This window comes from Andrographis paniculata, unplaced genomic scaffold (assembly GCF_009805555.1).
Source record: "Andrographis paniculata isolate CXL003 unplaced genomic scaffold, ASM980555v1 Contig52END, whole genome shotgun sequence".
NCBI classification, from domain to species: domain Eukaryota; kingdom Viridiplantae; phylum Streptophyta; class Magnoliopsida; order Lamiales; family Acanthaceae; genus Andrographis; species Andrographis paniculata.
This window is the reverse complement of record NW_026137587.1, coordinates 7,979,307-8,004,383: the sequence shown is the minus strand read 5'-3', so window position 1 is coordinate 8,004,383 and position 25,077 is coordinate 7,979,307. Positions and strand designations below refer to the sequence as shown.

The following is a 25,077-nucleotide window of genomic DNA, read 5'->3' as shown; positions in this document are numbered from 1 at the left end:
TATATTTTAAAAGAATTAATAAATAATGAAATTTGGAAAAATGCTCGAAAAGAGCAAATAATTACTGAAAACGCTTTTTAGTAGTATTGCAAAAAAAAAATACTCCCTCCTCCGTGAGAAGACGGAGTAGTATAAAAAGGAGAAAGAAATACAAGCCGACTTAAACGTATTTATTTAGTCGTTCGTCGAGGAACTGTGGAGATTCAACTGATGTCTGGGTTTCTCTCGGTTCGCCTGCCCTAATCCTCCGCGCGCTATACTTTCTCAATACAGCTTCAACTCGGTGAGCTTCTGGTCTCTTCTCTCAGAATTTGGATCTGCGAAAGCAAGTCTATGCCTGCCGTCTAAATGGCCTAAATCCAACCCTATCCACGCCTGTATATTTTTCAATTGCAAATTTTCGTAACGTGTTTTCTCATACTGATTGATGTTCATGTTTTAGTTTTAGAATCCTGGATTTTATGTATATTCATTATTCTGCCAGTTGAAAAGTATCTGATGGATGGAACGTCTTGAGCAATTGGCATGATACGTGTGCTTAAAAGTGCGTATCGTTAACTCTGTTATGCTGTTTGCCAACTTTGGATAGCTGCTACACCAATATTGTTGTGCCGTAACTTAACTGTCTGTGTTCGTAAAATTTCTGTTACGACAAGTTAATTTGAGCCTACCAGATAACATCGTAAAAGTTGAATTTGCAACCATTGCACTGCAGAACATTATATAGTAAGCTTCCAGTCCTTGGAGGAATAACTATTTCTCTCTTTATGTAATTATGAGTGTGATACTGCTCTTCTTGCCTTAGTACTGTTGAATCCGTAATTATTCTCTATTTTGGAAGTTATACGGAAATCTAGAAACAATCTGTTTAGATCATTCACATCACTTCTGTCTTGCTAAACTGATAGTAAAAATCATAGTAAATGAAAGCTTTCCTCACTGGCATGCAGATGGAGTATTGATATTTATGGCACCTCAAACATGATTAAATTGTTCTATGTGTAGGATGAAATACTTCTAGGGGCTTTCTTGGGACAATAAGATTCAGTTTAGAGATGAGTAAACAATATCTGTTTGAAGCATAAGCACATGCACAAGCTTGCCTCCTTGTGACAAGGAGGATTGAGTTCACTGAATTGTATTCTCAGTTCAAGAAAATGTTTATGTAATATTGACGATTTAAATATTCTCCCATCATTCATTAAGGGGAAAAATACCACGAGCAATTAATCAACCTTTTATTTTATTGATCATTTTTAAAAGTTTTGGGTTTGTTGAAATGAGAAGGTCTTAGTTTATTTTATTTTAGTTTTTGTACACAAGAACAGGCAAGGTGTTGGTAACAACTAACAATTTTAAAACATTTTCCCTGTAGTTTCTGAAGTAGATGGCTAAATGAACTGACATAGATATTTATTAGAATGAGTTTGCAATTACATTCAAACATCAATCTGATCCAATTACTCATCATATTTTGGATTTATAGATTCATAAGCTATTTATCTGCTGGAAGTTTTGGAAAGACAGCAGAATGTCTGCTCGGTTGATGAAAAAGGTTCTAAAAGAACAAGAAACAGCTTTACAGCAACAAGAGCTGCTCAACAGTGAGGATGGCTCAGAGTCGGTTGACTCTTCTCCTCGCAGGCAGAATCATTTTGATCTTCTTGAGTTTAACAGCAGTGAGGATGATGGACATGGTGATAACCAAAACTTTTCCAACTCCGACCAGGTAATAATTCCACTCGCTGTTTGAGTCTGTTTGTTCCCTCTGAACAAGTTACACATCATTCTGTTTTCTATAAGGGTATGTTTGCTATGAGGCTTTGATGGATGAAAATAATAAATTGGTGTTTAAATCCATGTTTCATACATGATTTTTGGATGACTGAGATGGTATGATAGGCTTGACAAAGCCCATTCACAATAGAATACTCTATAAAGTAAGCCATTTTGATATCCTTAAATATTTCATCCTTAAGTTTCTCAAAATTTTACTCTTTACACTTATCGCCTTTGCCATTTGTTCTCCCCATACCCCTTCATCACCATCATCATCATATTATATTATTTTTAACCCACATTATCTTGTGTCTAATACAAAGTTACTTATAGGTTGAAGTGAGTAATTTTTCTGTACTACTTTGATCTATAGCTTTTTTTTGGTAATTGACAGGTCAGTAACTAGTGTTGTTGAAAGATGGGACGTTAATCTTAATTTGTTCTGCTATTCATCTCTGGCATGGCTCATTGTCTGCAGGAAAAGGGTGGAATTGGTTGTGAGACTGTAGGCTATGATTCTACAAGCAAATATTCTTCAACTGATAAGGCATCTGTTGTCACAGTTTTGACACAAAATGCTAAATCCACAAAGAAGAAAAAAAAGAAAAAGAAGAAAAGCAAGGATGATAGATATTTGAACTCTGAAAGTGAGGAAACATCTTCTAATCAGATGGCAAACTTAACTTTGGAGACTAGCTCTTCTGATCATCCACAGATTGCTGCTCGTCCTGTTAATTCAAATCCTGTACACATAGATAGAGATGAGAAAGTACTGAAGAGACAGGGCAAGTCCTCCATTTTACAAGTTGACCCCAAATTTCTTAATGCAGAAAATGAGTTGCGAAGGATATTTGGTTCTAGAGTTGTCAAATCATATGAAAAACACCATTCATCTGCAAATCCTAGGCTTCCAGCTGGTGGTCGACGCGGGAATCATCATTTCAAGCGGACTATCCTTGTTTCTCCATCCCAACATTGGCCACGGTGGGATGGATCTTTAACCATGGAACTACTGGAAACTAGAGATGGTGTCCACTATTTCAGGTCAGATTCCTTGTTTTATACTTTATTTTTTTTTTAAGAAAACACTTTACAGTGATTGGAATTTCCATGTATGTAATGTAATTGTAGGAATATGTCAAATATTTGATAATTTAAGTGTTCATTTTCTCTGAAAAAGGTGTATTAGGAAAGATCAAATCCTAATAAACATCACTTAATACTGGTCAAGATTAATCATCACCATGTCTGATCTACATGGTAAATAACCCTAACATAGCATAAAAACAAGAAAATTGAGAGCAGAAGAAGTCAGTTGTCTACATGTATGATCTATAAAAATGCTTGACTTCTTCCGGATTCAAGATTTATGTCCAACACAGCATTGCTTTAGGGTAAAATTGTGTTGAAAGCTTCTCAACTCAATTTAGTGTCTCTATGATGAATTTGGTCTTGGTAGATGTATGTGAATTATAAATCATGTCATAGAAAATATTCACCAAATTTAGCAATTGTTGGATTCAAATTTTATATTCATGAAATCCTGCAAAATGTTCAGCAATTTCTACTATGTAACTAATTCAAATTCTACATTAAGGCAACACATCACCCACTTATTAAGCATTCAAGGACAAAATGAATAAGGTGACCTGAGGTTAAAGGCAAAACATAAGGGAAAAGGAAACAATAATTTGTATAGTGTCCAACATATGTGAATAGCAATATATGTAAGTATACTATAATTGCTTGGTGACTAAGTTCCTTCTGTGGATGTTTTTTTTTTCGGCCATCAGTTTTTTCATGCTATTAATAAACTAATGGTCTATACAGATATATGCAGTCATCATCTTATACCGCGGCTCAGAGAGCTTTTGATTCTGCCAAGGCTCTTCATGATCTTAATGGGATTGCAAACATTTTGTTGAACCATCCTTATCACACTGAATCACTGATTGTATTGGCAGACTATTTCAAGTTCACGGGTGAGCATCAAATGTCATCTGATGCTACTGCAAAGTGTCTGTACGCAATGGAATGTGCGTGGCATCCACTGTTCACTCCATCACAAAACTGTCAATTGAAGTTTGTCCATGATACGAACAAGCCGTTCTTCTCATCACTTTTTACCCACATGAAAAACATGGATAGGCGTGGTTGCCACAGATCTGCGCTTGAAATTTGTAAGCTGCTGCTCTCTGTGGATTCCGATGATCCAATGGGTGCTATGTTTTGTATCGATTATTACTCATTAAGAGCCGAAGAGTATGCTTGGTTGGAACAGTTTGCAGAAGAATACAGACATGACAACTCACTGTGGCTATTTCCTAATTTTTCTTATTCCCTTGCTGTTTGCCGGTTTTACCTTGAACGCAGTGAAACAAACGGCAGTGGGGAAGCGGAACTTGGGAAAGCTACATCAAGTGATTTAATGAAGCAGGCTTTGATGCTTCACCCTTCTGTTTTGAAGAAATTGGTGGAGAAGGTTCCCCTAAAAGATCGGATATGGACAACAACTATACTAAAGCATAGTTTCTTTCGATCCGAGCAAACAGGAAGTCCCTCTTTGGATCATTTGATTTCAATGTATGTTGAAAGGAATTATTTAATATGGAGGCTTCCTGAACTCCAGAAGCTTTTATGTGACTCGGCACTTTCCGTGATTGAAACACTGGACGGGCATGGAAGTGATGCCAAGGACTGGGCTTGTGTGAGGAAAGAAGCTTTTTCATCGGAGAAAAATGAGTGAGTACATACATACGTACATGGCTATGTATATATATATATATCATCTTTTCTGCCACAAATTTGCACTGAACTGTTTTTGTTCTGTTTGTTGCTTCTCCAGGTATAGCCATTTGATGGTGTCGGATTTTTCTGATTCAGTGCCAACATTGCCCCCGGATAACCTACAGAACTTCATCATTGATCAAAGGGGCGGGAATGAGAACATCGACCGAGTACCTAATGCTCCTGCAAACCGAGCGCCTCAGGATTTCTTGAATCGAAATGCTCTTGCTGTTTTATTCGAATCTATGTTGCCGTGGATAAATTATGGACCCGGGGAGGGTGAGCATATCCAGCCTGATCATCATGGCCCCGGGCGAGCCGACAATGAAGAGTAAATGCTGAGCCGGGGCATCTTGAACAACAGTCTTGGCATGAAAATTAGAAGTGGAGAAGCGGTAAGATTTGTTCTGGAAATTCTATCATAATAAGCGTTCTGGGCGTCCAAATTTCAGATATGGTATTACTCTTGACTACATGTAGTTTTAGCTATTAAAGAAAGGTATTTAATATTGTAAGTTCTTTCATGTTCAAGTTATTTAAAATATGGCATGGACTAAAAAAGAAGAGATCTAAATTATCAGTATTTACTATTCAATTCTTCTAATGTTCAAATTACCCAAATTCTAAGCGGTAAGCAGTAGGATTAACTGTCTGATTTTTTTCAGTTTTTATCGTCTATGTTTTATGTACTTAGGTCAGAAGGTTCAGTATAGTCAGGTTGTGTTTTGGCTTTGAAAAGTAACTTACACTATAGCTATACAAGTTGAGAATCAACTTCAAAACTTAAGAAAGAGAGTATACATCATATTTCATCTAGTTGGCATCGTAAATGGACCATATTTCATCTTGTATTCAAGGATGTTGGCTGCACGGTAGTAGGTGATGCTATCTTCCTCTTTGTAAGTTTGCTCAACATATAGGCCATGGCAACCTTAGCACCGAAGCTTGAATGGCCTCTGGAGAGGCAGATAGCACCGCCAAGGAGAAGTAATCCATTTGTGATCAGCTTAGATGAGGGCCTTCTATGAAGTCTCCTTGTGTTCAGCTTGCGACTCCCTGCTGCAGTACCACTCGAAGATTTAATTGACTTATCTGGATGATCATTGCTGCTTTCATTGTCTGTAACTTCAAATTCAAGCGGTACCTGCTGCACAAACCAATATAATTTAGGTGGCATATATATTGATAATATTGTGCTTCTCAAGCTATAAAAGGGCGTGGGCGTTGCAATTAAACCTTCTCATGGATCTATGTATTCTAACTCACAAAATTAAAGCATTATCACAGAAAAGGGAAATTCTGTTTTCATAAGCCTAAATCATCACCTTTTGAATAGACTTGAAATCGGCAATACTTGAACTGAGTTGATGCTGTTGTCTGGCAGAATATTTTCTAAGTGCATCATCCATCTTGCACACAAAACTCCATATCCCTTTCGAAAAGGCCAGTTTTGCCATTTCTGCATTCAGACCAGCATCTTCTTGGTGCACCATTCTGATCTCAGATGCATTTCTACCAACAACTGCAGTCAAAAATCAGATAAGGAATTTTACATTCACATTCTAGACTTATTGCCTTATAAAGAGAGTAAATGTCAGAAGACTTCATAACGACAGTAGAAATGTTGAAATCTCAACATAGGTGAGATCTGAAAAAGCGATCAAGACATTAGGATTGACATTAGGGGACTAACAGACTCTTTTCTGATGAAGAATAGAAAACTGGACGACATTATCCATATACACTCTGGGGGATTGACATAATCTGGTACATGCATCTGTGCAAGGAATCTTCACGAAACAAAAGTGACATAGGAATATTAAAATCAGCACGTCACATTGTACATGCACAAAATAACACATTTTTGCTTCATTTTAAATACTTGGCCACACCAACAAATTAGGCTCGATAGTGCATAGTCCATTATTATACCTTCTGATAGTATATATTAGCAAACACATTTAGATGTTTTCACCTATACATGTAATGTTCAGATGTTCTTTGGTGATTCCTTGAGTTTAATCTGGTTGAAATTATCTTCTAATAAAGGAGAATCAGTTTTCCAATACTGAGGCATGGTCTGATACTAAACCCGCATCAGTATTGCATATAATTTTTTTCGGGGTTAGAAGATTGCTACCACTTTATTCACAATACTTGTCCAGTAAACTTTCCTGATATGTGAAATTCAAAGGAGAGAAACAGTTATTAAAGAGGCTAGAACAAAGTCGTGGTGGAGGCTAATTATTCATCAAGGAGAAAGGGGATGGGGACGCTTGTAACTCGTGATGTCAACTTCAATATGCATCAGCAAATCTATTTTTAGGAAAAAGAGCAAATTTAAATGAACAATATATGCAAGGAGACAAAACCTGCCTTTCTTGATTCTCCACCCAGATCTGAAAAGTGAAACTCTTACGTGCTTCGAACCTTTAGGAGCCAAAGGATGTTCACATTCCTAGACATGGTTGCGTACATGCATCAAAATAAACATTTCGAAAATAAATAAATAAAAATTGACCAAGCATATTGCAATCAATTATTTCGCCCAATTAGAGAATTGCAAAGATAACATACTCATATACTTGCCATTGCACTAAAGCAATTTTCATGCTCAATATAATCAATTCTCCACAATGTTTTCAAGAGAAAAACACATTCATTGTGAAACAAGCTGCTTTAAACTTTTTTTAGAGCTTGATATTGCACTAAAAGAATCTTACTATTTATGCATTTGCTGAAATACAGAATTATAGTTTATAGATATCTCCGGTGTATGAAAAATCATTTCTGAATGATACATTTGAAGTAGGAGGGTCCACACAACATATGACGGTGTAGTAAGCCTTCTCAATTAATAAAGGAATGTATTAGTAGCTAGGCACCTCCATTTTTTATGAAAGCAAGCTCCATCTTTCAGACATCATATAATCAATAATCTTTTCGAGATCTCAACAAATATGCTTTTGAAGATATAACCCAATATTGTTCAGAAACACACCTTACTAACGCAGTAAAAGGATCCATCCCGTCCTTGCCATAGTTTCCAAGCCAACACATACTCCCGGGGACTCAAGAATGGAAACTTTTTAATGGTGCAACCAATTTCAATTCCAGATTGAATGTCTCGCTGCAACTGCTGATGGCTAACCACGGATTTGTCCCACTCCATCCTATAATGGTTATCCATGAAAAATTTTAACAGAAACTCCGCCGGACAACCCTCGAATGTAGTCACAGTCAGATACTTCATAGGACCATCCTGCAAATACAATTTTACAGATGTAATAAACCTGGTGATATGAAACTAAGAACTGTGGTGAAACTAGGTGAGCAAATTAATCCTAACACCTTAGGCTTGAAACACTTAGCACTGTAGGAAACTGAGTTGTTTCTCTTGTCGATTGCATTTTCCCAGACGCTGTCGTTAGGGCAACCACCGTCAAGGCAATTGATGAGGTCCTTCAAATCCGAATCAGAGATTACTTGCGGAGCAATTCTGAGAAAGGAAAATGCCGAGACAATTGATATTCCGCTTATACTGCTCTTCATCGTTAGATTCCGAAAAAAAAGCGGGAGAGGAGAAGAGAGGAGAGTTACCTGCTTGAGGGAAGAGAATTCGATCTAGGCGTGGTAGAAGGCGAGGATAAAAAGTACAGTCCTCCGGCGGGAAGGCGGAGGCGGAGCGCGCGGCAAGTGAATATGACGAGGATGACGGCGAAGGTCCATGTCCAGCAGCAGGTGAACGAGAAGGGCGACGACCATCCGGCGACATGACTATCCTCCATCTCTATGTTTTGTGTCCAGAATTGATCGTATTGCCACAGCGACATGACCGTCGTCTTCGTCCACACCATATTTGCTTTGGGGAACTCGATTCTTATACATACATACACTCGATCGACGTTCACTTGGGGCTGCTGCTGTTCTCGATTCTCGGCCACATCCACACGCCCTGGCCTACTTCCCCTTTGTCATGGTTCCACGCATTGACTTTATATACCCTTTCCAAATTACCTACCTGACCCGCAGAAAACAGTGAAATACCAGTTGTATCCTGCTGGCCCTCCAAGTTTCTGATAAATTTTGCCTCCCCCTCTCTAAATTAGAGTTGGGATAATACCACAAAATTTTAAACTATTTTTAGTAATTGATATAGAAACAAACAAATTTTTCCTATATTTTTGCCAAAATATCATGACCACATGCTTTTAAGAAAAATCAATCTCAAATAATATCAAAAAAAGATTACTATATTTTTTTAAAATCAATATTAATATATTAGAATTAAATTTAATACCATATTTAAAAAAATAAAATTGAAGACTTAAAGGTTGCTATTATCGTGTGTATTAAAACGAATTAAAAGTATTTTGAATTATAAATTTTAGAATAAAAGATTAATTTTAAATGCAATGATGTTAACGTAAAATATATTATTCCCTCCGATCCCATTGAAAATGTGACATTTTTTTTTTTTTTTTTTCAGATTTTTGAATATTAAGTATTATATTAGATTATAGTGAAAAAGAAAAAATATCTATGGTGTAACATAAAAATAATGTCATTTGTATAATATATTGTAAGTTGAAAAATATTTATTACGTCAAGTAAGATATATAGTACAATTACTAATGGTAACCTCGTTTTGGGACGAATGAAAATAGAAAATGATAATCTTCCAATAGAACGGAGGGACTATTATAAAACGAAAATGAGATGCAAAACAAAAACAACCGCAGGTTTACATGTCCGGACAGATATTGTGTGCAAGACAAGGAGAATATCTATCTCTTGGTTGTGTATTTTCAAGGTGTTGATAAATAAATAATTAATTAAGTTGACATCATGTATTTTCTATTGAACCGTAGTCTAGATTAGATTATCACACAATATATAATATGTGTATATACATTATCGTGAGCCTTGTGGTCATCCTTGCCCACATCATCATCATATAATAATACAGACAACAAATAGCAAGAGTTAACTGTATATTTTCCGTACTATATGTAATATATATTGTCAAAACAATATTCATTAGCAACAACAAAGCACATGTGATGTGTAGACAACTAACTAACTACCTGTGTATTGCAATAACTCAAGACATTCTATTCTACAAGAAAAATAGCCAATGGATAAGATACAACACAGCCATAGATAGAATCGTAAAAGAATGCCTGCCTATCCTGATTCCTGATTCCTGTCTCCCTCCTCTTGTCAATGATTTCAAGATACTCTCTACCCTACCCAACCCAATCCAACCCAAGTATCACAACAATGTCGGGGAGGGATTTTACGACTAGAGTAAAAAAAACTCATGCAGGGTTAGTAGCTTGCTTAAGAGAAAATAAACTATTGCTCAGTTCGGCGCCACTTGTTTCCAAAGGAAAGAGACAGACACATATCCCAGAGAGAAGTATAACACTTTCAAATAAAATGATGGCTATAGTTTGATGGCAAGAATGAATGAGACTGACGGCAACAAGTGGACATACCATTCCGCCAATTCTTCCCACGGAGCTTGCCACTCCAACTCCGGTAGACCTCATGGAGGTTGGATATATCTGCAGTCGACAAAAATGCAGGGGATTAGATTTGGTGTTACCTCTCATATTTCCTCCCTAATTCAGAAGAAATTTAATTATACAAACAAGACTTACCTCTGGAGCATATATGTAAACAACTGTGAAGGTTCCTGAAATGCAAATGCGTGCTCCAAAGAGAAGCGCGGTTGTTAAGTTCTGTGGAAGATGGGTTGCTAGAGGAAGAAGAAAGATAAAACTCAGGAAGAACATTGATGCCATTGAGAGCTTACGGCCAAGCTTGTCAACTGTTGCAGCCGATAACAGAAGTCCAGGGAACTCTAGAGGCAAATCAGATAAAGGAGGCTTAGCCCTCTTCAAGGAAATAGTGCAATTGAATGTTAAATTCTTAATTAGAATATATGCCACCAAATTTAACAAAAAGACTGACCAGTCATTACCTGCAAAACTGGTAATAAAAACATCTCTGTAACTAATATCTTCATGATTACTGGATTTAAACTCTTTATGTATGCATTTATTATTAGGGTTGTTCAATTCTGTGGTTAGCAGAACAAGCCCATAATAAGCAAATGCATTTCCAAAAAAAACCATCCATAAAAGTAAAGTTGATCTAACCAACTCCGGAGAAAGAAGCATCATTAGTAACGAGAAACCACTCTTTTCAGAATCTGTCTTTTCAGGACCCACACTGTTATTTCCTTCTTGTGATATCATCAACTTTGTTTCATCTGAATGATCCAACTTGTCTTCTGTTGATATTAACTTTGTTTCATCCGGAACATCCAACTTTTCTTCTAACTGAATATAGTTATCAGAAATAAGAACTCCTGAAGGAAGTGGCTTCCCATTAAATCTGGCTATCCTTTCCAGAATAGCTAGTGCTTCACTGTTTCTTCCCCTCATACATAAATATCTAGGTGATTCAGGTGTCATTCTATAGAATAAAAGCAGCAATGAGGAAGGAAATGCAGATGCTGCAAGTAGCCATCTCCAACCCAATCTTGGCATGATAAACTGCCAAAGAAGAAACTCAATAAAAATTACAGAGACTCTTTAATGATCGGAAGATTGGTTAGCAGGGTTTCTTGGACATGGCTGCGATGCAAGATAGGTTTACACATAAAGTCCTGTATTCTAGGTTAAATTCAAATCTGAGGACTTCAACAACTAATTTAGCTAATATATAAAGATATTTCAAGTCATCCAGTGTTTGGTTGACTGTATTTGATGTTTAAAACAAAGAAACAATTTTCAGTATAATATAATCTACTCCATTAGCAGTGAGAGACTCTCTTCAGTGGTACCCAAAACTTTGCATGCAAGAAAAAAGATATTGACTATATTTTCAGAAATTTCAAATAAAACATGCAGATAAGCAGATTGCAAAGGAAAAAAAAAGGATAATATCGTGCATACCCAAGCAACAGAAGCCTCAAGAATAGTTCCAAGAGTCCAAAAAGCTGAAAAAACTACCATCCATGTGCCTCTATTTGCAGAGGGAATAAATTCTAGAAACCAAGAAGAAAGCACAGGGCCTCCTCCTAAGCCCACACCAACTAGCCCACGTAGAATGACGAGTATTGTGAAATTGGGAGCAAATGCACTAAGGAAGCCAGCTCCAGCAGTAATGATAGCTGTGAATAGAAATCCTCGTCTGAATGAAAAATGAGCATATAGATTGCAATTAAAGAAGTGAAACAGCTTAATTTGATAAGTGATAAAGGAAGGAATGTGACACATTAACATAAGCAGGATACATTCATGCAGAAGTGACCAAATTAGATGTTGTGGGAACTTTTCCATGTAGAAAACTGAAAAGTTAATGTGGTACCTAAAAACAGTCTCACTGCTGAGATGAGTATTCAGTATAGGGTGGGGGTGGTTGCTCAAAGACTTTAAAAGTTAATTGATTACAAAGACTACCACTCTCCTCATAGTACTCATCCATGAAGGTACATAGCTAATGGTAAGTCTGCTCACAAAGGTTTTTGGATCGATAAGAGCTTCATTAAATCTGAGGAAAATGTTGGAAACTTACCTTGCTCAATGAACCAACAGAAACACAAAGGGTGTTATTCTCACTAAGCCAGCATTGGAGTCAGCTTCTAATTGAATTCACACAAGATGGGAATAATTAATATGCATTCACCAGCTTAAAGGAGAGCAATTTGTGTCAGGCAACGATCATGGAATTATGAATTCATGTCAAATTTTCCTATGTGTAGTCTGTTCCTTTTGTAATGTGTAAGATATTTGGTTGAAGTGTTTCTAGAATAGTACATAGAATGATTTTGTTGTCATCAAATATATACCCAGATAATATCAATGAAAATATACATCAAAGCTATCCAAAATTATTTGCTTTAGAAAAGGAGTATAAACAATGGACATATGGATGTTATGAGTGATGCTCAACTTAGGAGTTTAAGCTAGCAAATCATTTAGTACATAATCACTCATATGCCATCTACACTTATGCAGTTAATTTTTATTATATATATATATATATATATATGTTTCCTCAAGAAAATGTAAAACGAATTTATAGAAACTTTGTGGCGAAAACATTGAAAGGACTGAGGTTTTTTTTTTTTTTTTTTTTAATAATTATGCATATTGTCTAAAGTCTTATAATACTGGAGAAAATGCATAAATAAATATTGTATTATCACTCCACCAATAAATAAATAAATATCATACTATCATGTCAAAAAGCTGATCATGAACAAATGAGCTCTTACCTCCTTCCAAATGTATCTGAAATCATACCCCATGAGTAGGCTCCAACCAACATGCCAGCAAAAACAACGCTAGTTAGCAAGCTCTGTTGATGTGAAGAAAGCCCCCAAACAGATTTAACAGCTGATCCAACAAATGAGAGAAGCATCATCTCCATGGCCTCAGAAATCCATCCCATCCCAGCATAGATAAAAACAAAGACTTGGTAGTATCCAAAACCCAAATGATTAAGTGCTTCATCAACAGTGTAGGTGTCTTTGTCATCTTCCATCTGTATATAGAAGAAAAACTAGAAATGATCAGAATTTGATCAGTTGGCATTGATGAAAGGGCCATTAAATCCCAACTATCAGAATATATATCGAGCAAGGAACATCACCACTTCTTAGGTAAAACTCTTTTTATTCCTCATAAAAGATATAATAGTGTATAATTTATAGTTAGTAAAAGGTATGATCAGCCATCAGTTTGCTATATTAGCATTCCAGATGCTATTGACTTCAGCAGTTACTGCATATATATGCTGTATATATGAAACTAGGCTGGAAATTGAGTTGCCTTACAATCTACAAGTAACCAATTTCTCACAGATAAACAAACATACAAGTTAAAAGTATGTATATTCCACAACTACATCATCTTTGAAAGCCTCTTCCCCCTATCTGTATGTATGAAAGACATTTGGATATTTTCAGCTATATTAATGCCATGTAGCAAATATCACGTGTATTCCTTTATCGATCTTAAAAAGTGGGGGTTTTCTTTTTTGATGGGAAAGGCAACTGTGCGGGGTATAATAATAATTTGAAAATGCTTTGTTGTTTGAATCTCCAAACAGTGACAAACACTCTTATGAGTTGGAGAAATCCAAAAAGGAACCACATGCAGCGGAGCGGCACAAAGGAGCGGCGTGATTCGCGTTGAGTGCTGTGATTAGGACATCGATGTTTAAGAACAGAAGTATCTACAAGCCAGATAATTCTTAGAACAGCACGACGATTATCTGCTACGTTATTGCATCATTCATCAATGATATAACAGAAATGACAAAATATGATTTGCATCAATGTATTTCAGCAAATACACAACCGGAGGAGAGGAGTTCGGGAACGAATCCATCTGCAACCAACATACCTCTTAAGATACAATACAAGCAGCGAGAGAGAAAGATCGACGACGATGCAGCCGGATAAAAGACGCGGGATTAGGAAGATCGAAGTCAGGACAAGGAGACTCCAGGAGAGAGAGATACGGAGGCGGATGGCTGGTCTGGTCAACCGCGGTTGCCTTACCTTGCTACCGACGACAACGGCCAAGTAAAAAGTCCAATCTCAATTTGTCCGGCCCGGCCGGACCTAGACCGGGCTTGCTACAGTATATGCTAGTCTGGATCGGATTCTAACGCCCATCAAGAAGTGTTTGGTTCTTGGTCCAAAATTCCAAATAATCGTCAATAAGGGGATGTTTGTTCGGAGGATCAATTCGCTATCCATCTAATTTTTTTTAAAAAAAAATATAAAATCAAAATACTTATTTTTTATTTTTTATATTATACTAAAAATCAATTTTACATTCAAAATATCACATCAACATCACATCATACAATCATTCAACTGCAAAATTTTTATTACTCAAAATCAAACTCCCAAACAAATACACCCTAAAACAATTAATACATATGCTTAGTTTTTTAAATATTCCAATAAAATATATTTAAAATAATAAAAATAAAATCTTATACAATATAAATAAATAAAAGATTTATTTACTTATTTATGATTATTATAGGTTAATTTTATAAAAAAAAATTAAAATTTTAAATATGGATAAAAAAATATTTTTATATTAAATTGAGATAAAAATAAAAATAAAAAATTAATTAAATTACTTTATATTTATTAAATATATTTAAAAATAATAATATCCATTTTTTAAAAAAACAAAAATAGGAAAGTATCTAAAACAAAAAATCATTAACACTGTTTACAGAGTAACAATTATGGATTTGGCATTATTTATTTTTTTAAAATATCATTTCAATAATTTTACCAATTACAATTTCTTATAAAAATGCATAAAATTCAAAACTTTAACTATTAATTTAATTAACTTCGGTATTATGTTTTATAAAGAAAAAATATATATGATGATATATCTTGGAAATATTAACAAAGCTATTAAACTATCATCATCCTCTGTTGCACAATATCAATATTTTATTACTGAGACATGATTAACATACAAAATAAAGTATATAATTTCAATCATTAACGCAACAAACGGAAACAGATCTCAACAAAATGTTATTTAGAGTACAAGTGAAAATGAACCAAACATGAGAGTATGTGTATATATATATATATATATATAGAGAGAGAGAGAGAGAGAGAGAGAGAGGGGTGATCCATGATCCAGGTAAAGAAGAACATGGCACGGCATTATTCCTAAATCCTACATCAAGTGATTCACTGACTTCTTCCAGCAAATGATAATAAGAAACAGAAAATGATGCAAATAAATTGGAAAGAGTAGAAACCTTCATTCTTCATCATTAAGGTGTCCAAAGATATCATTCCAATTAGCTCTTGCTTCATCAGGGGATCTTATGGTCCAAATATGATTCTGATTACTCTCCCGTTGTTTCAGAACTTCCTGTATCCAGAGATTCAGTTGTTATTCGCTCCATCCATGGAAGTAAATTATCGCGAGGGTATACTTACTTAGTATATGTACTGTTTTCGATAATCTAGCTCCTTAAGGGGGGAAAATGAATTTCTAAAATGTAACAAAAAGAAAAGAAAACATGGGCTATCATGGATTGATGCTAAAACTTTGTTACAGACTTACAGTCTTTGAATTATGAACTGTCACAACATTCCTTCATATAAATGAAAATGAGGAACAATTTAGTCTATACCACATCGGTTTTGCCTGGTGAATGCATCACCAGCGATGCAGTAAATTGAAAAACAGTAACTGAACATGAATTGTAATTGCAATAATGATGACAATAACATATTGGAGTAACGTCTAGATTGGGGGAAGGTAAAATGAGGTCTGTCCTGAGAAAACCATTGAAGAAGAAAGGATGTCCCCATCTTGATAGCTAGTTCATAAGTTGGTAGGTAATTAGGTATGGGGTAACTAGACTAGCCTGTTAGAAGATAAATTATATAGCCATACAGACACAAATTTCGAAGTTTTGTTATTATCCATGCGTTGAGATTGCATGAGATGACCGTTTGAAGTTAAGCTTCAACAACTTTAAGAGGTATTGTCTTCAGCATGATATCAGAAAAGGGACATGAAGAGAGAACCTAAGCAGATCAGAGTTAAAGAGTTTGACAAGGCCAAGGTATCAATAGTGATTTGCAAGACGACCAATATATGTAGGGTATACTAAAAGTTACTCAACAAAACTATGATCGATGTACTGTTTGGAATTTTCAACTGAGAAATTTTATACGAGAAATCAAGGTATTGCATAGCTTCCAACATCCCCAAATTATTGTGGGGCATCAACAGAAAAACCTGTTTTTCTGATATCAAGAGGTGCATTTTTCTTTTAGATAAATGAGTAAAGAAAAGTATAGCGGATTCAGCAGTCGCTAGATTCTATATTATGCCGTAATTGCATATACGAAACCAAGTTCATCAAAAATAACCATTGCCAAGAAAAATCGTATGGGGAGCTACACAAGATAGGAAACCACCACAAGGCAACGTACTCATTGCTCCCTTAAATTTACTACCAGGATTTCAATCTCCAGTCAATGGTAAATCTTAGTTTGCTATCTTGTGTTTTTTTTTTTTTTTTTTCTTATGAGTCTTTCCTACTCACTGAAGCTTGGGGATGGGTAATGTATCCCAAGATGGGATGATTGAGTTCCCAATAATTTAATGGATCATTAGCGGAGAGAAATGAAAAGAAATTGGAGAACTGTCAGTATTCATTCTTAGACTCAAGGTTCTAACTAAAGACCTAACACAAAATGATAGGCAAATCCCATAGCAAGATATTAGATTCCCACGAACCAATGGATAATTCAAAAGACCTAAGTAAAACTTAAAGGCAAGTGATCACTCTAAACAGACTGTACAAGACAATTTATAAAGTAAAATATAATGAAGGTTTAACAAGAATGAAAAGTTGTTAACAATGCAACTGCACTGCAGTTTATAGGCGCCATAAGAAAAAAGAGAACAAAATAACTTAGGTAAGCGTCAATCACACAATTAGCTACTCTGATCTAGGTTAAGGTATACGCATAAGAATAAATTGTGATGATCAGATTCAAGAAAAGATTACCTCAATTTCAGAAGCTCTTTTCGTTTTCAGAGTCAGACAATCAATAAGACTACTCCATTTTTCTGAACAATTGTCAAGAACACCAACCCGATAGTACTGCTGCATCTGGTGAACTGGAGCTGCCACAGAAAATCAAAATCCACCTATTAATATCAGTGAACACATTCTTTGCAATCTAACGTCAAACAATCGGTGGGCACTCTACATATCGATCAATCTGATTGCATATACATTTGTCAGCGAAAACTTAAATGGTATATAGTAAAACAAATACTGGTGCACAAATCTTTGGTCTCGGATTCGCCCAAATCTAAGAATTCACTATAGAGGAAACATTAACAGTTTTAAGATTAGAGTGCAACTACAATAAAAAATTTCATCGAAATAATCGGGAGGAGGAGTTTGAAAGAGAATTTGGTGTAGTACAATAGCAAAACCAGAGAGCGTCGAAACATTTGGTGCACGACAATCGACGCTGCGGCGTGGTGGTTTCTTCCGTTCCCGACGCCATCTTCTTGACGACTCGCCAGATGATGTTGGGGCGCAGCAGCTGAAAAAAGCACAATTGTTTTATTATGAAATTATATATAAAAACAAAAATCAAACGAAAATTACTCCCTCAATCCGGCCCTACCAGTCCTATATCTACTACAGGTATTTATTTTTTTACAACGGCTATAAGAAGCCTCATCGGCCGGAGAAGACGATGGGGCGACGGTGAAGCCAACGTCGACTATCTCACCGGCGAGGAGACAGGCGAGAAAGATAAACAATAAACTAGTACAAATTGAATCCACCGGCGGGAGTAAACCCTAAACGAAGGAAGAGGGGGAGGGGAAGATGAAGGAGAAGAAAATTAAATAAATAAACAAACAAACCCGAATTTGCTCCCCTACCGGCGGCGGCAGCAGCGGGGAAGAAGTCGAGAAAAAATCAAGGGAAAGGAAGAAGAAACGGATCGGGTTGTTTGGTTATGGGTTTATGTTTGTTTCTTTGTTTTTAAATTATTATATATTTAAAAAATAAATAATAATGAAAAAACCGTTATATTTTCTGTATTTGAATTTTTTGTTTAAAACAATAGTTCGATAATAACGGTAAATGAGAGAGTGAATTAATTTTATCGTAAATTAACAGTACAAAAATATTTAATTATGAATTTGCTCTTTGTACTGTTAATTATGAATTTACAACGAAAATGTGGCGTAGGAAGTAGGAACCTGGTAGAACGTTCTCGAATGGCCTTCCAAATTCACTGTCCTTGCTCTCCAAGCATACATGTGCGTATTTTCGTACATATAAAAAGAAAATTGGTGAAGTGCCAGTATTGCAAGCATCAGCGACTCGAAGGTTCTACAGAATTCTGGCTTTGGAGATTTCTTCCTTAACAAGCATCGATATCAGGCTAAGCGGGCAAGGAATTTTGTTGAGAATATGGCAGGAATGATTGCTCAGGACTGGGAGCCCGTGGTTCTCCGTAGGCGGCAACCTACAGCTGCCGCTAGGAAAGACGAGAAGGCTGTCAACGCTGCACGCCGGAGCGGAGCGGAGATTGAGACCATAAAGAAATGTGAGTGTTTATGATCATTGCAGTATTTTTTTTTTTTTATTTGTGGTGCTAATAATCTGCGTCTATGATACATTCTATGCATTTAAGTTGGTTGTGTGCTTTTTCTTCACGCTAGCGCAAAATTTTTTCCCGCTCTGTGATCTGGATTATATGATTAAGTTTTTAAGCAGTTTCTTAGGATATACCTCTCTGCTTTTAACAAAGCACTGTGCTATTCGTCTTGGCAGAAGTTCAGAAGATTAATGTACAACTATATTTCCTGTAATTTGTGGTGATTTCGTTTACTTGTTCTGCAAGATGCGATTATTGAAGCATGATTAGTCCTGTGCATTTGTATTTGTCGATCAAAGGTTGATAGATCCATGTTTGCTTTAATTCTACAGAAGATTCTTAAGCCAGTAGGTTGTATGCGTTAAGCGAATCCATTTTCGGTTTTTACGTCGTCGTCCGATATTCATTCTACTGTAAACGATGTACAACTATCCTGAACTGAATCACAAATAATAATCAATATGCCATTTACCTATCTTACAAGCGCGATTGAAATATTATACGATGTTTCTCGTCTGCTGTTTAGCCATACGTGCGTCTTAATATTTCTGTATGCTTAATCTGCTGTAGCCAATGCTGGAACAAACAAAGCTGCGTTAAAAGTGCTCAACATCAAGAAGCTTGATGAAGACACAGAAAATCTCACCCGTAAGTTAAATCTCTGTTTTGTGCTTCCTTTGGGTTTATTACATTCATCTCTCCTTTGCAGTGGTCACGCTCTCAGCATTACTCAAGCCGTGATTATGTTATATACACTATAAAGCTTCAAAATCTTATAGAACAAATACAATGAAACTAAAAGGAAGGGTCATAGAACTGAATCATTATAATTTCATTTTAAAAATAATATGTATATATACACGAAAGAGAATGTTGAATGTTTCTTGATTAGTGTTTTAGGTTGTTATTCAAACATTATCCATGATACTCCTACTCATGTAAATTAAATTAAATGGTGAGGACAGATGAGAAGGTACCATCGGAACTGAAGAAGGCGATTATGCAGGCCCGAATGAACAAGAAGCTCACACAGTCGGAACTTGCCAAGGTCTGTCTCTATATACATATATATAGTAATTATGTCATAAATAGAGCTTACTTTGCTTGTGTTGGGCATGCAGATGATAAATGAGAAGCCCCAAGTGATCCAAGAATACGAATCCGGAAAAGCAATACCCAACCAGTTGATCTTGTCTAAACTGGAAAAGGCACTTGGTGTCAAACTGCGCGGAAAGAAATGAAACATGAATATGAATGTATCTGTACCTTATGTTTTTGTGTCTTTGTCATCCAAAGATTGAATATAATTTAAATCCAATTTGCTCGATCGAATTTAAGGTCAACATGACATTCTCACAGGGAATCACCACAGTTTGATCACGAATAGCAAATACAAGCTCTCCTTCAAATGCTCAGCTCAACAAGAAACATCCAAGCTACTCTGTACATTCTTCTTCTTCAATAAAAGTAATTCAGTATATTACAATGTAAGAAATGCACATTACTGCAATCACTCGACTCACTCACTCGCACGCCAGTTTTGTACCGAAACTCGTCAAGCAAATGGCAAACGCCTGAAATGCCGAAAGAGGCTGTCTAAAATCCATCGTGAATATATCGTCTCCCACCTTCCCAAACTGTAGCAGAACTGTTTCTTCGTCGCCCTTCCCGCCTGGCTGGCTCTGGTCCACCGTTGCCACCAGCTGGAAGTTCTTCACCGACGCCACTGTCACCCTCCCATGGAAGTTCAAGCACCAGCACTCCAAGTGCTCGTGCCATCTCGGGGCCTTGTTTTTCAGAATCGTGTGTGATGGAGGGGCAGAGGATTCCAATTCCTCCTTTGTTTTGGTGTCATCATCTGGGATTTTATCGAATATCATTGTTTTGGCGCAAGAGGAGGGTGCACACTGGAGGGAGCATACCATCCTCCGAGGGCCTCTCGATTTGAGGAGATTGAATTTGTAGGACACCTGCCCAATTTCAAAGTTGCCTGCCGGAACTTGTGGGCTTATTTGCTTTGTTGCAATGCGGCGTCCGGATCTGCTGCTGGATGGCTTTGCTCCCGTGTGTGGTGGTTGACTGTCGTAGATAGTAAAATTTGTGCCCAAGAAATCCGACCTGCGGAAATAGAAGTGTATTGTCAATGTAGAATACCAAAATGAGGATTGGCATTTTGGAAAGTAAAAATGCACATAATACTGGAAGGGATGAAAGGACGAAAAAAAGGCAGCGAATTTGACAGAGTATAGAGAGTATGGTATCAACACTTGTACTATAATTGCAATACATTTAAAGTTGTGGAATAATCCTTACCTCAATTTTCCAACATAGGCTTTACTTCCTTGGGACAAATCATCAGCATCCAGTGATATTATGTACTCTGTTCGTGCACCGATTCTGTATCTTCGAGCTGCCAGGAGAAACTTCCCTTTGTCCGTGAAAGCTGTTGTAGGTAACAAGAAAATGTCATCTGTTAAATGCTAGCACAAGGAGGAAGAGATATGGGGCGATGTTCAGTTTGATTTATCGAACTTTTAACTATATAATAAACTTATCATGCATTTATGGTTAAAAATACAAATCTCCTTCTCCAAGGTAAGCATAGCTTTAACTGAAATGCATATCGGCTAGCCTAGATGGTAAATCTGTTGGTGATCTTTCCCTTATGCCGGATTCAGACATGACACGTCTTAAAGATATAAACATTGAATAATTGGAAATATGATAAAAAAGGAAAATTTGATTGGCTGCTAAGTAGAAAATCTTATTTACTAAATCCGGAGTGTTCTGTTGTCAAGCTGAGACCTGTAATCGCCGTAAGGCACCAGCCAATCCAATTCCAGCGAAAAAAATCTTATCATTTAAAAAATTGGTTTCTCTCACAGATCCCTCATCATACAGACAAATTCTAGCTCTGTACCTTAAAAGCCCTGTGAATCAACAAGAAAACGACAAGGGATGTATTCCCACAAATCTAGTTACACTATAACCATACATAATTCTTCAGACGTTCCTCAATCCTATGAATTGATGTCTACAATTTTATTACACTCAACCCAATGCATATAATCTTCATGGTGTTTAAGAATGAAAGCTTAATGCATCAATGTCTAAAATTTTATTACACCCATCCAAATGCCTATAATCTTCATGGTGTTTAAGAATGAAAGCTTAATGCACCAATGTCTAAAATTTTATTACACCCATCCAAATGCATACAATGTTCAAGGTGTTTAAAAATGAAAGCTTAATCCACGAAAGACCGACAAGCAAAGCTAATCACTGTAATACAAAAACAATCCAGTACAACAGACAAGCACATTACTATAATAAAATTTGATTACTAAATGTGCACATCTACACATTAGTTGCAAAATAACAAAGTACTTGTTTATATGATTGTCTGAAATTCAAAAAGAATGAAAGAATAATGCATTAAGAAGAGAGAGAATGAAGGGTATGGGTTGTTTGGTTTTATTGCAATGATGTATCTTTTGGTCAAAGTCCTAATAAATAAGGCAGAAAGATACAAACACCTATCCAAACCGCAGTATCCTTCACTCAGTCAGAGTCAAGTGGAGAGTTGAACAACAGAACCGGCACTCAATGATAGGTATAAAACTATTTACATCTTCCAGACCTACCCATTTTGAATTTATCAAAGATGGTCCCTGATGGACCAGGCAGAGAGGTGAATTAAGAAACAGTTGCCATATAAATCCCCAACCCCACAAACCAGAAGGTCATACTTGGTCACAATCATAACTACCAGACAACAACAACACACATAAATAATATTTAATGAATAAATAAATAAAAGGCATGTTTGAGAAGCTATGTTACATTTAAGTGATCGGCATAACAGGTTACTAAGTCTTTGAGGGAAAAGCCTGCTTACATGGTGTGAGAGCAAGATATAGGTAAAATGTAGAACTCTTCTTGTCACGCTTTATGAGGCACTGAAGAGGGGAATCCCGCGGCCCTGGCTGCATGTAATGCAAATATAAGATTTAGAAAATTTAAAGCCAACCAACAACAATAGATACAAATGCTTTTACATTATTTTACATATACTGCCAGGAATAGAATGTCTCAACAGTTTCCTTACAATCAAAATATGCAATCTTGAGTCACAATATACGTAAATAACAAGAAACCAAATATACTAAAACAAACAAAAGCATAATCCCCTGGAATTTAGTTTGTGATTGATCTATATCTGACTTCCTTAGTTTGCTAAGTGTCTTATATTTTCATGATGATACATTATTGAATAAGGAGATACCCAATTTCAGCACCAAACGTTATGTAAAGATTATCATAATCTCAAAACTAGAAAAACACAAGAATGAAATCAGGACTTTGTTCGATGAATTCCTTAGATTTCATGATACATCATATAATTTCAGGGCTAAATTACATTTTCATCAATGAAATACGGTGATAAGCAAATCTTTTTGAAAGAAAAGTGGCTCTGTAGCATTAGTATAAGACTTGACAGCAGTAATTAGTGAATTAACAGCCTAGTGATCAACTTCGCCGACAAATTGACAGAAGTCCCATATTGCATTAACTATTTACTTTTGGACTATTTAAATAAGGTAAATGCCAAATTCATTCTATGTAGAACACAAAATGTACATAACAATCCTACGAAAAGAGAATTACCAATTAACCAGATTTAAAAGTAGCTTGTTCATAGTTGATTCCTTAAAATATTACAAGTAAACCACAAGAATCGAATCTCAAATTACGTAACGAAACATTGACATAATATCTATTCATTGAAAAGAAGCCAACCTAATATTCTTCCTATGATCCTTACAGCATCAAAATCTCAAACCCCAAAAATTAAGATCTTAAACACCAAGGATATGGATATCCAATCAAATCAATCAATACATTTTATCCTTCTTCCCCCCAAAAATATTTGCAGATGAATACACAATACGCAAGAAAACTACCAATAACAAAACAGGAGCAGGAATATTAACAAAAACTGCAGGTTCAGTTACCAGTTCAATTTTTTCACTTCATACAATGCAATCACGAACACGATCACTGGCAATTCTAATACTCCGCTAACCTCAATAATCCCCCCCAAATTAAGATCCACCTGAGGAAATTGGAACTGAAAAACCGCAATCGAACCTTTTTCAGAGAAGAGGGAAACGTGATTTTTCCAGGTTGCTGAAGCGACGCTCTGTCCACAGCATCCTTCGCAGCCTCCCTCCATCGCTTGCAGACGCAGCCGCAAACGACCACGTTCTGGCGCTGGGGCCATTGATCCTCGCTGACCTCCACTCTCTGTATTATTTCCCCCAGAAGCTCCGGCAGCATCCCTGCCCACTTGCCGGAATCCTGCCGGCCAGCTCTATCTCCTTCCTCCTCGACATCACCGCTGCAAAACTGGGGCTCCGGTGACTTGTACTCCTTGTATGACTTGGAAAGCGTGAAGGAGCGATGGATGATTCTTCTGGAGAAGTTAGATCGCCTAAGAGACATCGTCTGGATTCCAAATCGACGGCGAGAAACGAAGGGTTTGCTGTGTGGAATGGAAAGGAGAAAGCGAAGATGAACGGAGGTCAGGTCAGTCTACAATACTGGATGGATGAATGGAAGATACTGCGACTGGGCGTTGACGGAAGAGAAGGGTGACAGACCAATCAAATGAGAGGGAATCGGGGAGACGTGGAGATTTATATGTCGCGAGTCGTTTGAGGTTGGTGACGGTCACGTAGGGATTTAATGGTAAATGCATTTAATAAAGCGGAGGAGGCAGTCCCTTTTGACTGGCTCTCGCAAACGTCGTCGTTTTGGAGAAATGGTCTACTTCAATTTGCAAATAATTAATATATATATATATACACTTTGGATTGATATCTTCGTAAATCCCACAACCGCCGGTCATGTACATCGCTTTGACGCTTTAAGTAATCATAATTATAAGGGTGCGTTTTATTCAACACTTTTGGTAAATGCATTTATCATATTTTGTTTGTGGTTGTGGAAGCCAAAGTTAAATTATCTATTTTAATCGATTTGTAGTTGTTTTTTTAATCCCTCTGACCCTTCCATAATACACAAACACGAATATGGTCTAAGAATTTTAAAATCACAGATGATCATCCTACAAGGGAATACAAATGCTATGAACAGCAAGCCTAAATCATGATACTAAAGATTTGTTGATATGAGGATATGAACTAGCCTTTTACTTCAACTAAAGTGCCAATTGCCAAAACTCTGAATCTCGAAACGACATTTCTTATTCAATGCAAGAGTCCATT

General features: G+C 36.4%; 6 protein-coding genes across 14 annotated transcripts; 2 read left to right on the top strand and 4 right to left on the bottom strand.

Annotated features, from left to right (window-relative positions):
* Positions 1 to 143: 143 nt before the first annotated feature.
* On the top strand, positions 144 to 5,564 carry LOC127254741 (uncharacterized). 5 transcript variants are annotated; one of them, XR_007839491.1, is made up of 6 exons: positions 144 to 283; positions 1,487 to 1,729; positions 2,258 to 2,823; positions 3,610 to 4,521; positions 4,625 to 4,961; positions 5,424 to 5,564. XR_007839491.1 is itself a non-coding variant. In XM_051279997.1 (6 exons), the coding sequence occupies exons 3-6, from the start codon at positions 1,532 to 1,534 to the stop codon at positions 4,899 to 4,901; spliced, it is 1,953 nt and encodes a 650-aa protein (XP_051135954.1). In that variant the 5' UTR covers positions 159 to 283; positions 485 to 544; positions 1,487 to 1,531; the 3' UTR covers positions 4,902 to 5,081. The 5 variants fall into 5 exon arrangements, 4 of the variants coding, with proteins under 4 accessions (XP_051135952.1, XP_051135954.1, XP_051135955.1 ...); XM_051279997.1 differs by lacking the exon at positions 5,424 to 5,564 and adding an exon at positions 485 to 544 and having other exon boundaries at positions 159 to 283; positions 4,625 to 5,081; XM_051279998.1 differs by lacking the exon at positions 5,424 to 5,564 and adding an exon at positions 443 to 544 and having other exon boundaries at positions 161 to 283; positions 4,625 to 5,081.
* On the bottom strand, positions 5,270 to 8,555 carry LOC127254743 (uncharacterized). Of its 2 annotated transcripts, none has more exons than XM_051280002.1 (6): positions 8,167 to 8,555; positions 7,918 to 8,065; positions 7,568 to 7,828; positions 6,943 to 7,024; positions 5,892 to 6,088; positions 5,270 to 5,713 (listed from the first exon to the last, which is right to left on the bottom strand). In XM_051280002.1, the coding sequence occupies exons 1-6, from the start codon at positions 8,421 to 8,423 to the stop codon at positions 5,408 to 5,410; spliced, it is 1,251 nt and encodes a 416-aa protein (XP_051135959.1). In that variant the 5' UTR covers positions 8,424 to 8,555; the 3' UTR covers positions 5,270 to 5,407. The 2 variants fall into 2 exon arrangements, with proteins under 2 accessions (XP_051135959.1, XP_051135960.1); XM_051280003.1 differs by having other exon boundaries at positions 5,270 to 5,710; positions 8,167 to 8,554.
* Positions 8,556 to 9,561: 1,006 nt separating this feature from the next.
* Positions 9,562 to 15,505, bottom strand: LOC127254742 (organic cation/carnitine transporter 7). Of its 2 annotated transcripts, none has more exons than XM_051280000.1 (6): positions 15,394 to 15,505; positions 12,860 to 13,128; positions 11,535 to 11,772; positions 10,556 to 11,132; positions 10,233 to 10,435; positions 9,562 to 10,136 (listed from the first exon to the last, which is right to left on the bottom strand). In XM_051280000.1, the coding sequence occupies exons 1-6, from the start codon at positions 15,397 to 15,399 to the stop codon at positions 9,888 to 9,890; spliced, it is 1,542 nt and encodes a 513-aa protein (XP_051135957.1). In that variant the 5' UTR covers positions 15,400 to 15,505; the 3' UTR covers positions 9,562 to 9,887. The 2 variants fall into 2 exon arrangements, with proteins under 2 accessions (XP_051135957.1, XP_051135958.1); XM_051280001.1 differs by lacking the exon at positions 15,394 to 15,505 and adding an exon at positions 13,992 to 14,218.
* LOC127254744 (uncharacterized) lies at positions 15,097 to 18,187 on the bottom strand. Of its 3 annotated transcripts, none has more exons than XM_051280004.1 (4): positions 18,045 to 18,187; positions 17,593 to 17,716; positions 17,167 to 17,285; positions 15,097 to 15,509 (listed from the first exon to the last, which is right to left on the bottom strand). In XM_051280004.1, exons 2-4 carry the CDS (start codon positions 17,675 to 17,677, stop codon positions 15,396 to 15,398), a joined length of 318 nt encoding a protein of 105 aa, XP_051135961.1. In that variant the 5' UTR covers positions 17,678 to 17,716; positions 18,045 to 18,187; the 3' UTR covers positions 15,097 to 15,395. The 3 variants fall into 3 exon arrangements, with proteins under 3 accessions (XP_051135961.1, XP_051135963.1, XP_051135962.1); XM_051280006.1 differs by having other exon boundaries at positions 18,063 to 18,158; XM_051280005.1 differs by lacking the exon at positions 18,045 to 18,187 and adding an exon at positions 17,801 to 18,036.
* A 283-nt stretch (positions 18,188 to 18,470) lies between these two features.
* Positions 18,471 to 20,130, top strand: LOC127254487 (multiprotein-bridging factor 1b-like). The gene is made up of 4 exons (XM_051279603.1): positions 18,471 to 18,736; positions 19,358 to 19,435; positions 19,753 to 19,835; positions 19,909 to 20,130. Exons 1-4 carry the CDS (start codon positions 18,601 to 18,603, stop codon positions 20,026 to 20,028), a joined length of 417 nt encoding a protein of 138 aa, XP_051135560.1. The 5' UTR covers positions 18,471 to 18,600; the 3' UTR covers positions 20,029 to 20,130.
* Positions 20,131 to 20,204: 74 nt separating this feature from the next.
* On the bottom strand, positions 20,205 to 24,486 carry LOC127254486 (tubby-like F-box protein 7). Its single transcript, XM_051279602.1, has 4 exons — positions 23,939 to 24,486; positions 22,686 to 22,773; positions 21,101 to 21,230; positions 20,205 to 20,905 (listed from the first exon to the last, which is right to left on the bottom strand). The coding sequence occupies exons 1-4, from the start codon at positions 24,290 to 24,292 to the stop codon at positions 20,311 to 20,313; spliced, it is 1,167 nt and encodes a 388-aa protein (XP_051135559.1). The 5' UTR covers positions 24,293 to 24,486; the 3' UTR covers positions 20,205 to 20,310.
* Positions 24,487 to 25,077: the final 591 nt, after the last annotated feature.